The sequence below is a fragment of the Malus sylvestris genome, chromosome 5 (assembly GCF_916048215.2).
Source record: "Malus sylvestris chromosome 5, drMalSylv7.2, whole genome shotgun sequence".
Lineage (NCBI taxonomy): Eukaryota > Viridiplantae > Streptophyta > Magnoliopsida > Rosales > Rosaceae > Malus > Malus sylvestris.
In genome coordinates, this window is record NC_062264.1 from 34,060,248 (window position 1) to 34,076,846 (window position 16,599).

General features: G+C 36.2%; 1 protein-coding gene across 1 annotated transcript; it reads right to left on the reverse strand.

Annotated features, from left to right (window-relative positions):
• Positions 1–64: 64 nt before the first annotated feature.
• Positions 65–6,226, reverse strand: LOC126621843 (NAC domain-containing protein 21/22-like). The gene is made up of 3 exons (XM_050290449.1): positions 5,872–6,226; positions 1,721–1,995; positions 65–727 (listed from the first exon to the last, which is right to left on the reverse strand). Exons 1-3 carry the CDS (start codon positions 6,035–6,037, stop codon positions 209–211), a joined length of 960 nt encoding a protein of 319 aa, XP_050146406.1. The 5' UTR covers positions 6,038–6,226; the 3' UTR covers positions 65–208.
• Between the last annotated feature and the right edge of the window lie 10,373 nt (positions 6,227–16,599).

Consider the following 16,599-nt stretch of genomic DNA (forward strand, 5'->3'; position numbering starts at 1 on the left):
AATGGAGGCAAGGGTTACACGTAAAATGAAAATATTAAACTACAATTGGCAACAAAAAAAGCAGTATACTTAACCAGATGCGAGATTTAATTACTATAGCATGGAGGAAAATACAAGCACGTACATATATTATTTTCTATATAATTTTTAATTTTTTACAACAATCGCATTTCTTCTTTCTGTTTGAATTCTACATGATATGATGAGATCAGTAGTGGCTCCAAATATTGTTGGGCATACCGACATCTGATAGGTAGTTTTCTGAGCTACTTCCTTCGCCAAAGCTTGGTGATGAGCCATTCAAAGTAGGATAAGTAGTACTTTCCATCTTGGTAAGGTGACTCAAAACGGTTTTTAGCACAATTTTGTCACATGAAAAAGGGTCAAGAAAATTGGTCATATTTGGCAACCCTCCTAATGTAGTTGTGTTATTATTATTACTGTGCTTGGTGGGTATGTTTGGTTGAGAACTAGTGATGTCAGTGTGCGTGAAAAATGGGTTGGTTTGGTTCTGGGAGAACATGGAGAAGCAGGGCACTTGCTCATACTCTTGGGGCTGAGTCTGAGTTTGTGTCTGAGATTGAGTTTGGCCATCAAAATTGATGTAAGAGTCCATCAAGGCAGGCAGAGTTAAAGTGCTTGTGTCATCGTAACAGCTAATTCCCATGCTGGGTTTGGCGGCTATCTCTCGGTTTTTATAAAATACTCTGCACAAAGCCCAATCTTCCTGCATAGGAAATTATTTTGTTAGTATATGTGAAGCAAAAAAAAAAAAAAAAAAAAAAAAAAGAAAAGAAAAAAAAGCAAACCGAAGTAGGAGCAACTTTTCTATGTATGGCCGGATAATGTTATATATTCAACTCGAATTATAATACGTATAATTGTAAGTAGAACATATATATCAAAATTGTCGCTTATCCGCCTTAATATAGAAAATAATACACTATACAATTTGCGTTTCGGTACCATAAAATTTCTTTAGAATAGATGACAAGGGCATGATTAATACTTGTCAATTAACAATCTGTAGCAGCCACAGTACAATACTTTAGGCGAAGGGACAAATTAGTCCTTGGACTTTAAATGGCAGGAAAGTTGAACATAGATGAAATTAGAATGCATTACAGCTGATGTGAATTAACTATATAAATTGACTTTCCTAAGATGTAAGAAGCCTACATATAATATATGAAGAAGGATCTGCTTAGGTCAGCTACCATCAAGATTAAATCTTGCATCAAATTTTCGAGTCGTGACAAGTGGAGAAATATGGGTTTTGGCTGTATATATGAAGAAGAAAAACAAATATTTTCAAAAAAGTCAAGGATCTTATTACAAATAATGGAAATTCTTTTGTAAGATCCCACTTGCTAGTTGCCACTCAATTACCTTTTAAAATTCTAGCAGAATGCTGTTTGGAAAAAAAAATATATATATATATATATATAAAGACTACATTTTCTGATTATATTAGCTGACCTACTATTGGAGTTGATATGCATTTAATTCTTGTAATATTAGGGTTTTCGTAATATGATTGAAAACGAAGCATATGAAGTATAAGAAAGTTGTTATTAGCCCTAATTGTTTATAAAAACATAAGGCAGAAATTCGAGAAGTGTACGTTGACTCCTAAAATGCCAATAACATCTCATAGTATTTTGATTATAATGGTCAAAATTTGAGAAGGAAAAAGAAATGACGGATCGATGTAGTATACCTTGAGCGAAGAGATTTTAGGAGGACCAAGAGGGCCTTCAACCCGAAACTCATGCATGACCCAATCGGATTTTCTGCCTTTGGGAGCTCGACCCTGGTAGAAGACCAAGGTTTTTCTCATCCCAACAAGGCTTCCTCTGCGAAGGATCGGCCTATCTTTTCCTGTGGCCTTCCAATACCCTGTTGCAGTTGCACGGTTTGTTCGAAGCCCTGTTGCATATTTACGATCACGCTGACTGTAGAAGTACCATTCTTTTCCTCCCACACAAGCACTTTCTGCAAAAATTATCGCTTAGTGAGTCACCAACACTGTTATTTGAACCATATTTACAAATTCCTTTGCTAACTACATTTCTAAGAGAGATGGACGTAACTGATGATCACGTGGGTGAGAATCCCCTTTATTCGATAAGTTATATATGATTGTAAATGTGATAGAATGCACAAGCGGTAAAACAAACTCAAAATCCTAAGCTCTGAGACAAACGACATCATGCAACAAAGAGACCATAACCCTAAACGCAGAACTCTGAGACAAACAACAACATGCCACATGTATTATTTTCTTAATGGGTTAAAACTTAGAGAGTATAATAGTTTTTTTTTTCCAAATAAAGAGTATAATAGTTGAGGGAACAATTATAAAACATAGCTAGAGGGTTTTCATAATGGGTAACGTTACGTAAACCAAATTTTGAAACCAAATGATGTATCATCAATAGAAAATAAGCGGCACATTAATTAATACTTAAATAATAATCCAATCATCAACAATTACATCATATAGTTTAAAACATTTAGTTTAAAAACTTGGTCTACCTAATATTACCAATTCAAACATGCACTGAATTATTCCTTGCCATGCATCAATAAATTTTCAAATAATATATATGATATTTATTTATATCTGTATGTATTTTTGTATGTATACATTCTTACCATTGGTATATTTTTCAGATCAAATCTGGTTTATTCCAGTTTCAATTAAATTAATATGCATTATATGCAGTGATGTCAACCGAAGACTTCTTGATAGCCAGCACATGGCGACAAAAAAGCAAATGGTGGTGACTCATCATCATCCATGGCCAAAATAGCTGAAACTACATCCAACTATTATGCAGTTGATGAGGGGTCGGTATCCAAGTCTTAAGAGAAAATTATTGAACATAAAATGGCAATTGCCCAAGTCACCAAAAGGTTTTTTCTTTTTCTCTTTTGTGTAATTCACAAAAGGTTTCTTTGCTTTAAAGTGTGAGTTGATCGTGAATCATGCATGGGTAAGAATTGTAATTCTTTTTTATATATATGTATTGGCGTCTTGTCCTTGAGAATTTAAAATAAAAACCACATCTACATATATGAGCGACTATGTGTACGTCAGACTTTTACATATATATAAGCAATCGTCAATTGTTGATGCATGTATATAAAGCGGAACAACCAATAATTATGGATTGAAAACTGTTACTAAGAGAACTTCTATCAAATAACTGTTTTGTTATAATTAAAGTTATTAAATAAATAGAAGTTTGAAGAAGAATATGTCTGAAAAATAAAAGGAGATATGACTAGAGGAAGATGGTGAGCCTTAAGCCTTCAAATGGTTTCGGTGAGGATGAGAAAACGAAAGTTTAATTCCTTCCAACCTGGTTGAAGACACGTGTGTGGATACAACGGGATGGAAACTAGACTTTGGGGTTTGCTTTGTTATATATCACAATCACTATCATAACTTTTGGTTGAGAAAATACAAAGAACGTCCATTTCTTCAAAAGAAATGATTAAGAAATTTTTGTATTATACACAAAAAAAGTAAAGATAGGACCATGGGAAATGAATTTGCCTATACATTTGGGAGCTTCCGGCCGATCCAAACCAGCCTATTTGGGAGCTTCCGGACGATTCAAAAATGCCTATTCTGTAACTTGCTCTCCACTCTCTTCCGGTAGGGACCATTAATTACTAAATATATTGGTGTGTGTGTGTGTGTGTGTGTGTGTGTGTGTATAGAGAGAGAGAGAGAGAGAGAGAGAGAGAGAGCAAAATGTTAAAAATGTTTGTTGTATACGCACGTAGACAGCTGACAGGTGTAGATAAGTGTGAATTCTAAAAGTGGGCCATACATCTATCAAGCATGGTTCAAATTAAGTTGTCTACCCGCACTTGAATGACCAAAGTGTGCTAAAGTTTGATAGATGAACCATACATCGTAAGTACTTCGTGAAAGATAGGACTCAGTTCTACAAAACCTCATTACTAAGTAATTCTTAAAATGTTTTTCATTAATCATCACTTCTCTAATGTTTTCACTAATCATCATTTTATATAATTGTTCCTGAAAAAAAAAATGATTTCTACAATTGTAGATTTTTTTTTTGTAGTAGTACAAAAGAAGATCAAATTGTTAAACCTGGTGAATTAGCTTCAACGGTGAGGATGGATATTGAAATGAGTTAGGATTAGGCTATGTCAAAATTTGATTTCCTCCATTATACGTATCAAAAAAAAAAAAAAAAGATAGTCAAATTATTGCCATAACTAAAGCATAGTTTATTATGATTTGCTACCTAACTAGATTAGGATCCTACAAAAACGAGTGAACCTTATCGAAGAAAGTTGAGGTTCCACCATAAAACCAATTGGCAATATAGGGGGGTAACCCAACCTCTTGTAAGCCTATGTAAGACCATCTCCAACCGAAAGAGGGTCAGAGGGCTCGTTTTAGCTCTCGGGCCCTCCAAGAAATAATATTTTAATGAACAGTGCATGACCATATTTCTTACTATCTCCAACCAAGGGGCCAGAGGGTCATAGGCCAAACATAGCCCTGTGACTAAAAACCATCTCTAACTGAGGGCCAAAGGGCTATAGTATGAAATGTGAATAATTGAAATAAAATGAGGTAAGATAGTACGGAATAGTGAAAAATATGTGAGAAATGATGTAAGAAAAAAAATTAGAAATTAAAAATAAAAAAAAGTGGGCTGGGCATAAAAAAAAAGGGGCTGGAACAAAAAAAAAAATCCTAAATCCTAAATCCTAAAGTAGGCTAGGCAAATGGAAAAGAACAAAAAAAAAGTAGGCTAGCCAGCGGGCTGGCTGAAGATGGCTAGCTAGTTGGCCCTTTGGCCATTTTTTGTCCCGTGGGGCCCACGAGCCATTTGGCCTAGCCCTCGGTTGGAGACGGTTTTTGAGCTATTTTCGGCCCTCTGGACCCTTCGTTTGGAGATGGTCTTAGATCATTTCTCCCATCAATGAGAGACTCATTCTTAACACTTATCACACATAACGTTTATTATCAAGACATCTTTTTTTATTTATTTATTTATTTATTTATTTTTTAATCTTAAATCCATTGTTCTATTCGAAGATTAAAAGCAGCTTACATAGCATGAACGATGACTAATTATATACATCTAAAATTAATGTTTTCTTAATCCAGCAAACCCTAAAAGAAAATGGAAAGCTAAATGTCAATAATTATATTTAAGACTAAGGAAAAAAAGAAAAGAATAGGAAAATAATGCCTAGAATTCGTTAAGCAACTTGTAGTATTAATTGTATACTAATTAATCACAATAATTGCGAGAACATGCTAATATATCAGCATCACTTACCAATCCGTCACATAATCATAGGTCCACTCCTATATCACTATATTGGTAGAGGCCATGACACAAAAATCAACCATTTTTTACTGACTAAACACAAGTCGCATTTGGTTTTATCGATTACAAAATTGTGGCAGACCAGCTGCAAGAACACAACACTTTGAACAATTCTAGCCAGTCCGGTTGCTATCACTACCTCACCCACAAATTTGGGCACAAACACAGCAAAGAAAATAGTATTTTTGAGTTGCCAAATAGCTATAAGTGTAGATATTTTCTAGAAAAACATTTTCAAACAAAAAGAGAGCTGAAAACAGCAATACACATATATAATCCATTTTAACTCTCTTTTTCCTGGTTATTAATAATTATAAACTTATAATGAGGTTGTTAATATATATTCATATGGGAATTACTGAACTTAAAAACTTAAATGGCAATTGAAGTTTTGCATGATCGCTATATATATATAACTTCACGCAGAAGAAATGAACATAACATGTGATAATATATGTGTATAAGTGAAAATCAAACTTACCAGGAATATCCCAAGGCTCACACTTGTTGAGGTCAACTTCAATCATAAGGGTTGAATCAGACTGAGTCACCTTCTTCATCAAATAGTCACACACAAGCTCTTCATCTCTTGGATGGAACCTGAACCCTGGTGGCAAATTTGCCTCCACCATGCTTATGTTGCTCATTTTTTCCGGCGAGAGAGAGAGAGAGAGAGAGAGAGGGAGAGAGAGAGAGAAGGAGGACAAAGCAGGGAGAATATTTTGTTCTGAGAGATCCCAATTCTCAGACGAAGAAGGCCAAGTGGGAGGTGTATATATATGAAAACTAATAAGAGGGGAAAGCAAAGCTGGGGTTAAGTCTAGTAATTCCGTGTAAAAATTAAAATTATTAGGGTTTGAATAGCACAATCCATCCTTTAGGGGTAGAGGGGACTAATTTAATATTGCCTACGTACGTGTACAAACCAAAATCAGTGCCAACCTGCTGATGTGCACATTTATAATTGGGGTGGGGTTGGGGGAAATTCAGTAGAGTAGTTTTTGGTCTTCTCCCCTTTCCATCTTCTCTGGAATTACTTTATTATTATTATTTTGTTTATTTTGAGAATTGTGATTGATATTTTAAAATTTTAATTGTGCACTTTAAACTCTCTCAATTAAGAAAGGGAATTGTTATTAGTCTCCAAAAATCTTATTTGGCATTCCAAACTTTCTATAATTAGAAAGAAAATTATACTTGTGAGGAGTGTAAAATGAGATTTTTGGAGTGCTAATAACAATTCCATTAAGAAGAAAAAAAATCTTCATATAAGAAGTGCACAATTAGGCTTTAAGAGTACCAATACTTGTTTGCTTCATTTTTATGATTTTTTATACATTCGATATATATTGTCTATACTAAAGGGAATATTTTTGCTCACAACCCTCAAGTGATGGTGATGCTCACCACCCTATTAGTCATAGTTAAATGAGTCTAAATTTTGAGATCTATGTAATGGATAAACACAAATTTCAAAATTTAAACTCATTCAAGTGTGATAAATAGAATGGTGAGCATTACCACTATTTTAGGGGGTGAGCAAAAATGCACCCCGCTAAAGGGTGGGAGAGTCTGCAAAACCTCACAATAGGTTAGCTATAATAATTTGGTTCAAATTTGCCTATGACGAGAATTAAATCTAAAATCTCTCACTCATAAATGAGGAGGAATACCACTAAACTATATAAATTTTTTTTTATGATTTTGTATTAACATTTTGGATAAAGGAGAGAGTTGTCACTCGGCACCTGCACCTTAACCAACCAATCCAAAAATAGGTGGATCTACTATGATGGCCTTCTTTGTTTACATTTTCTAACTTTTTTTAGGGTACCACTATGACTCTACAAAAATAGACAAAAATGACCCATTTTCTTTATCTTGGGACAAAAATAGAATTTTTCGAATATGCACACGGCATGCACAACAATAGGACAAAAATAGAATTTTTTCTACTCCTTGAAATGACTTAATTGCCCTCATAAATAAATGGGTTATTTCCTCCCATTTTCCAATTTCTCTCTCAACTCTCCATCCATGTAACAACCTGTCCTCAAATATTATGGTTTTTATAATTTTAGAATGTGAATTTACGAAAATGCCCTTCGACACGAAATCATTGACTTTTGTTAACCTTCGTACCGGGCAACATATGACCTATCTATTAGCATTTTCTTGTAGCACTCGTCGCTACAAATGTGTAGACGCAAGCAGAACGTAATTTGGAATTATAACGAAGATTTTACAAAGCTTGAAACAACGAGGGTATTTTGGTAAATTATCATTTTAAAGACATGTTGTATTGGGGTTGTGTGCCACGTGGGACCCACAGATTGGTCCACAATCTTCTGGAACTCTCTCCTTCTCCTTTCTCTCCAATGAGCTTCTATCTCTCTCTTCACTCTTTCGAAACTTCTCCCTTATCACTTTCTCTCCGTGGCTCTCATCCCTTAGCTCTTATCTATACCCTCTCAGCTTACCTTTTCTCTCATCACTATTTCCCTCACCATTTACTCTTCCCCATCTCAAACTATCTTGCCCTCTGTGAAAGCCAGTGCAGCCGTGCATTGCACCACCATCAATCGTCGTTATCTTTGGCAGCTTCATTAAGCACCCATGAGCCCTGCTACCGCAACCTCCCTCTTTATCTCTTCTCTGTGGTCAAGCCACCACCACCATCGAACCTGGATCAAGGCCTGGTACTGAACAATGGCCATTGCCACTGTTCCTTGTCTTCTCCGGCCAGCTCCTCTGTTTTTCAACTTGGGTAAGGTTCGAGAATGCTTAAAAGTCCATTATATTGACTTCTTGGTATGATTTCTGAGTTCCTCGTATGATTTAGTGATGAATGGATACAGAAATACCTTGGGGGAACTTCCCCAGTTTTTCGGCGAGGAATTCGGTGACTTTCGAGCCATTTTTCGGCCAACTCTGGCCACGACTGAGGAAGCTAATGGTATGATTCGAATCCTTGTTCTTTGGGCTTTAATTTGTATATTACATTACTAGCTTTAGTTAAGTTTTGAGGATGATCAGAGCTTGGAAAGCTCCGGCTTTCTTATTCGTGAAGTCTGGTCGACCCACGATATGAAATCAGGTCGACTCGACCTATAACCCAAAACTCGGCCGAACCCAGCAACCGGCCCAACCCAACAACCTAAAGCCCAGATCCGACTCGACCCAGACCCAATCTCAGTTCCCTGGGTCGGCGCGTGGAGCCCACACGCCTTCGCCGGAGGTACTGTGGATGGCGGCGCTAGCGAATTTTCCAACGACCCATCTCGGCGTGTGCGGTGGTGCGTGAAGGAACCCGAGGTCCCTCCATAGGTTTTTCAATGTGCCAAATCCAAATTCGCTGTATGTTTTTCCAAATTCGATCATTTTAGTAAAGTTTTACTAAATGGTCTCAAATTGTGTTTAGGTCCGTCAATGGGAAGTGACACGTCCTCACTACTTCGAGTGGCTCCCGGGCAATGGAAAATCTGTGAGTGGACCCATCCCTTCTTAACTTGCATGTTTTTATAAAATATTAGGCTTGTATTCACGAAAAGCATGATTTCATGATTTAACGTTTTATGCATTATTTATGATTTATTGAATTTACGTTTTACGAAAGGTTATGAATTATTGGATTTTCATATATGAAATTCTACTGATTTACGAATACGTTTTATTATGGATTTATGAGATGATGCTTTGAGCTTTTGAGCTATGGTGATTTGATATGAGATTTTGAGATATATTTTCGGTGCTTATCTAGTGGGTTATCATACAACACATACACACAACCGAGTATGTAGACGTCTATGGCCATAGGACACAGTTTATGAGATTTATGACATACTCCCAGCTTCACTAGCCCAGGGCTAGTGTCGATGTGTTATGTGTGTGTGTATATATATATATATGTATTTCTTCTCTGGCGTAACCCAGAGTCGTACAGCTTCATCTTCGGGTGATGGACCCCTATTTTCTTCACTGGCGTAACTCGGGTACAACTTCACCTTTGGTGATGGTTATGCCTTCGGGCCACTATAATACCCCTAGTTGAGTACATCATGGATATGATTTACAGATGTTTTATGGATTTGCCTTTGGGCGACGATACTACCATTACTAAGCACCGATTTACATGTACATGTTTTACAAATGTTTTTTATGGCATGCTAGAGTTTTAAGAAAACCTAATATGTAGTACTATATATGTGTTTTCAAAACAGGGGATTAGTATGTTCATAAAGAAAATGGTTTTCTTATTATTAGTATTATTATTAATATTATAAACTTTGGTCCACTCATCCTTTGTTTTGCACCCTCTTCAGGAGTTAGAATCGAGACACACGATCTCAGAGTCAAGATACCTCCACATAGGTATCTTCGAGTCTTCTTAGTGTAGGACCTACTTTCTTTGTAATCTCAGTTATTTCATAATAATCCTTTCACATATTTTGATTAGTTGTATGCTCTGAACACATTTCCACATTTAGCATAATTCTTTCTAATTACATATTTTGTCTGCATGCATGTTTAAAATGACTTCGTCACCTTTGGGCATCGTCCAGCATGTGCCTACCCTGATATTTCAGATATCAGGGTCGAGGCGTGTCAATCCCTCTCTCTCTAAAATTGATATTTATGGGCTGTTTTAGATTAGTGAAAGATTTATTTGGAGATTGCTTGTGTTTGTTGATTGGCCCTTTTGGGAAATGAATACATTTATGTGCTTGCATTTATAGATTGCAGATTAGGGATTTCTTCCTCAAATCATCATCTTCTTCCCCAAATTTGAAATCCCATTTAAAACCCATCTAGGTCAAAACCAATTTGCAATCCAAATTTTTTCAGAAGTCGAAGAAAATCCATTATGAAAAACTAAAGACACCATTTTTCTGCTGCAGTCTCTCTCTCCTCCACCGATGCATGCATGCTCCCTTTAAGTTCGAAAAAAAATCCCAAATTTGTTATCTGTAACAATACGTGCAATGACGTCGGTTTTGTTGTGGACGTGCATCGTGTAATTAACGGGGATATATGGGGCCTAGATTCTGGAAATCCATTAAAGATCTATAGTTTACAAATCTTTGACCTGAACCTAGATTATGGAAATCCCATTAAAAATCATCTATTTCCAGTGACATGCACATGATATGCTCAGAGATATGAGCCAACCCAAAAACCCAGAGCTCACAACTCTATCTTCGAAATCAGAAAAATGACGTCATCACCTGTGATGTCACCACCATATACACTATATGCACTCGACATGCACATCATATGTACAGTACATGCACATGATATGCATAGAATTGAAGATCGAGCAATGAGCTGCTTTTCGCATTAATAAGAAACTTTAACGGTGACTTAAAACATAATTGTTATGTATATAAGGTTACTGTGGCAGTTTGAAAAGTCTTGTTACGTATATCAACCACCGCTTAATTGTAAAACCCCTCCCCAAATTTTTGTGTAAATTTATATCAAAGACTACGAAATTACATTTCTACCCTGAACTTTTACCCTATCTGGATCCCTTTTGGGATTTCCTAACATTTTTCCTCCTCTCTCGGATCTCTCTCAGCTCACTCTCACTCTCTTTCTCTCGCACAGACTCTCATTCTCTCCCCGATCTACACACACACACACCAACCTTCGAACCCATACCCTACAGACACCAACCCTCAAACCGATGACCTATCATCTATCTCTCCATCGCCTCCGTGAAGCTCAGAGGCACTCAGAGGACACCCAACCCAGGTCCGACGAGCTGTGGGTGTACGAGCTCAAGTTCGACCACCTCCGGCTGTTTCACGAAGAATCTTAGGTAACAAACACTCTCTCTCTCATCTCTACCTTTAATTTGGGTGTTAGATCGTAGGTTAGTTTGGTTGATCGCCGTTGACTGAAGCTCGGGAGGTTTCGGCTTTCGTTCCCGACGAAGAAATGGGTCAACGACCCAAACCCAAAGAGACCCAGGCCCTTGGGGCCATACCAGCTCGGGCCTTCAAGCCCAAGGCCTGATAGAGCCCAAACTCAAAACCCTATGGACCCAAGCCTTTGGGTCATGCAAGATTGGGCTTTCGGCCCAAGAAACCCAAACTCATAAACCATTTAGGCCCAAGCCCAAACCTGGTCCAACCTAGAAGACTAGCCGTCCATGAGCCTGCACGTGGGCTACGTGTGGGTGCCTGTTGATGCCGGCACGTGAAGCACACGCACCACCGTCCACGACGACGAATTTTCAGATAATCGACGGCGAAGCGTGAGGGTACATGGGGTGGCGGGTGGGGGTACCCGAGGTCTCCTTTTATGTTTTTCGACATCCTAAATCCGTTTATGACATCTGTTTTCCCATATTCAATCGTTTGAGTATAGTTTTCTTAATTGGGCCCTTTATGTGCTTAGGTGCAATTATTAACGGCGATTCCGTTCTTCCTATTTTGTACGGCTCTTCGATGACGAAGTAACTGTGAGTGGACCCCTTCTAAAATGCATGTTTTAATATTAAAAATGCATACATGGAAAACATGATTTAATGATTACATTTTGTAAAACGTTTTATGAGTAAAATAGATTTACACTTTATGATTATCGTGCTTTACTAAGAATATTTTGGAATAACATACTTTATCGAATTTATGTTCTTTATAGTATATAGGGTAAACAGCCAATTTAGTCCCTGAATTATCACCCTAGTGAAAATTAGGTCCCTAAACTATTTGTTTTTAGAAAAATTAGTCCTTGAATTATAAAAAATGCCAATTACATCCCTAATGTTATATTCGAAGCTACAATATTCAATTTTTCGTCAATTTAAGTCACGTTACTTGCATGTGATACGCATTGAAGGTAGATTGGTAGTTTTTCATAAAGAAATAGTGTATGGAGTTAACTTTGGAGGATAAATTGATAGTTTTTCATAAAGAAATAGTGTAAGTTAACTTTTGAGGGTAAATTAGACATTAAATTCGCAACCTATATGAAATGTTAAGGGCTTATAGACAAGAAAATGATGGTAAAAGTGTGCCAAGTGACTTAAGTTGACGAAAAATTGGATAAAATAACTTTGAATATAATAGTAGGGATGAAATTAGCAATTTGTAATGAATTTAGGGACTTATTTTACCGAAAAAATAATTCAGGGACCTAATTTTCACTGAGGTGATAGTTTAGGGACTAAATCGGCACTTCACCCTAGTATATATGATGGATGACTATATACTATTTATGAACATGTTTTTACACTTCTTTGTAGTATATATGATGGATGACTATATGTTGTGAAGATGTTTTTGAGATATATGGATTTATGTTGGAAAGAGTATATTCAATGTTTTTGTGCTTATCTAGTGGTCACTGTTCTGCCTACGGGCGAATATACTTGTTTGTTGGCTTTGGGCCGGGAAATATAGTTGTTGGCTTTGGGCTGGGAAATGTAGTACCACGGGTCACTATGATACCACTACGTAGCACACTATATGATATATGTTTTATGAAGGTTTTATGGCATGCTAGGGTTTTCGAAAAACCTATTACATATTATGCTATTGAGTTTTCATAAAACTTTGGGGGTTAGTGTGTTGATAACTGTTTCAGTATTATATATATATATATATATATATATATATATATCAACTTGGTCCACTCATGTTTGTTTTACGCCCCCTCATGACATAGGAACGAGGCGTATAATCCGAGCTACGAGGCATTCCCCTACTAGTGATATCGTGTCATCATCTCTGTTTTGACATCATTGTAATAACACCTTCTGTTGTATTCTGAATTAGATGTATGCTCTGAACATTTCATGCACTATCACTATCTTTATCATTGTTGGCAGTTGAATATCAGTATATTATTTTATGTAGTTCGAACAAAATTTATACACATGATTTACATGTTCTCAGCATATGCATTCATTAAATGGCTTGTGTCACCCTCGGGTGTCAGCCATCACGTGGCCATCCCGATGTCCCTCAGACATCGGGATCTGGGCGTGTCATCAACCATGCATGTGGAAAACATGATACTCATTGTCGTTATCTCATGGACACCCATGACCCTTAACGTCCTCTAAGTTTTTTTCTTAATTTTATTTTTTGCTAAGGCCAACTAGGTTGTGGTCATACTCGGTAAATTTCGGGGCCCAACATACATGCATTATAACTAGTGAACATTCCTACTTCTCATATTAAATTGTAGCCATGCACACCATATGCACACCACATGCACATTGCGGAAAAAATTTCACAAATTTTTGCAATTGAACACTTGAACCAGAAATTGTTCCATTCCAGTTTTGTAGTACGTCAAAAAGTAAAGTTTATTCCACAATCCATATGCCCCAACATGAAACACAAACCCTAATTTAACTTCTAAGTATTAATTCATCTTACAAGCAACATTTATTCCATAAATCATTGATGTAGAAACTTGGAACTAGAATAACAAAACCCACAAACAAATGAAAATTTCCAGAACACATTCTGAGCCCTTTATTCCCTATCCCTATTTTCTTCGACTTCCCATCTCTACAAATCAAAAAACCAATTGAAAAAACAAGTAATTAGATGCATAAATGGAGACGATGACCGAGTTAGAAAGAAGGAGACGAGAGAGAGACAAACCAGATGGCTGTGGAAATATGGCTGCCAAAGCTTCACTCGCCGGAAAAATCTGGTACAAAGGTCATATCTTTAAGGATCAAACACTAATGCAAACTAGAAACCCTCACTTCGAAACTTCACTCTCGACTTCCCTCACTTCAAAATTTGAGCTCAACCCAGAAACTCAGAGCTCACAGAGCTCTCACGACATCCATCTCTTCCAAATGAGAAAAATGATGCAATGAGCTGAGGGTTTTTAGTATTTATATGTGGGTATTTTAGTAATTTCGATTTTGTTCATGACTTGTGCATGGCCGGTTTGTCCTATTTCTGTCAATTAAGAAAATGAGTCGTTTTTGTTTATTTCCCATGAATCTATGGTGGAAGAATTTTTCACTTTTCCTTTTTTTAACCCAATACCAAACCTAGCCATATAGTTGATATATTTTGAGAAACCAAACAAAACCTAAAATAAATTGGTAATAAGGTAAAATGTCTAATTTCTTGTAAGTATATGTAAAGTCTTTTAACATTTTATTTGGAACGTCATTCTGTGTCTCCATACATTTTCTTCATATGTGATGAAACTAAAGTCAAACACATGAACAACACATATCAAATATGGTGACAAATCCAACAGACTAATCCCATTGGGTTTGACAAAACCATCAAAATTTAATTTTTGTACCAATTTGGACGAGGAGGAATCCTACCAATTTGACGGGTATCTTTTTGCTTCATCTTTCGACTTTTAATATTTGTTAGCTTTTCAGAAATCGGTTAAAATTTTCTTAGGATTAAGTACTAGTGTTATTTCAAATTGGTTTGAACATTTTTAAACATTCCAAACGAGTATCCAACTTATTGAAAATGTCACATTTGTTAAGCCCTACTTAATTATGAGTTAAATGTACATGTGGTAACCATGGGTCTCACTTGTTAACTTACATGGATACTAAATAATAATAAAAATAATTTCAAAAAAGACATAAAGATGAAAATATCAAAATAAATAAACAAATTCAAATAAAATGGAAAACAAAAATGAAGATCAGAAAATATCAAAGCCATGCCACCTCCAAGCTCAACCTATGACCACCGATACCCCATCCCAATCTTTATATTCAAAACCCACCAACTCGGTATATCATGGTCAACATTAATATAGTTGCCTCAAAATCTAAATTTCGAACATAGATTATATAATATGGAACCCAATGATCAAACATGTATTAAATTGAATAAAAAATGGACACACCAAATTGAAATTACATCAGAAATGCAATCTCCAATAAAGAAGAGGGTTAAGCATTTAGATAGCTTAAGAAGGAGCTTGTTTTTTTCTCATGTGATTTCCTCATTCGCCAATTCTCGGCTTGTAGAACTTCCTTTTTGTGTGTGTGTGTGTGTGTGCACGCGGTGAAGATGACAATGACTACATCATGACGTTCCATAGCATTTTAGCAACCTCCATGACCTTCTTCTTGATGTTGGTGGCTTGAGTTGTAGGGTGGAGTTAGTGGTTGATCGTTGGGTTTGGAGGTGATGGTCTGGTGGGGGTGGTGGTGACCGTTAATTGGTGGAGATCATGCTTCTATGCTCTTCTATTGATTTTATATACAAAGTGAGCCTTGGTTAATTTAAGAGAAATTTAACAAGGGCTTAACGAATGTGACATTTTCAGTAGGTTTGGTACTTGTTTAAAATATTTAAAAAGGTTGAGATCAATTTGGAATGACACTAAAAAGTTAGGGGAGTTTAGGTACGTAATCCTATTTCTTAATATGTAAGAATGCCTCTAGTGTATTATATATTTTTCGTTCAGAGAAAGCTTTATTTCTTTTTTTAATACATTCGATATTTATCCATCTTAAGCGGTGGTGGAGTGGGGTAAACCTCAAAATGAGCTAGCCATGATAAATTAGTTCAAATTTGCTTTGCCAAGAATCGAACATGACATATCTCACTTATAAATAAAAAAGAATATCACTAAACCAGGATACTAAACTTTGTTTCTTTTTTATATTTTTTTAACAGGTAATGAAGATATTTTCTATGAAGAATTTTCTCAAGTACTCCATTTATGTTTTAGCCAAGTAACAAGGTTTAAATATGGATGAGGAATGTCATCTCTAAATGGATTAAGTAATTGTCAAACTTCACGAGTGTGATTACATTTAAGAAATAGGTGATTCAAATTTTTTTAAGAACCAAAATGAAAAAAAAAAGTCATTAATAAAACTTCACGAGTCGTCAAAGGTGTGATATGTATAAAGACAAAAATCTCAACATGATTGTAAAAGCAACAACCTCAAATGCTAAATTAAATTGGACTACATTCGTATACATAACCAAACTTGAACCAACGAACCCCAAAAAGAGCCAAAACGCTAAATAAACCTTAACCCTAACTCATAATTTCCACCGCTTTCTTGAACACCCACATGTGACATGCCTAGTATTATGTTGTGAATTGAATTAGCTCTACAGTTTCCAGGTTTGACATGTACAACTGTTGAAATACATATTTAATTGGTCACAACTCATTGCCCACTAAATGGGCCCTTGGTCAAACACCTTATCAGGATGTCCATTTAGCAACTCTT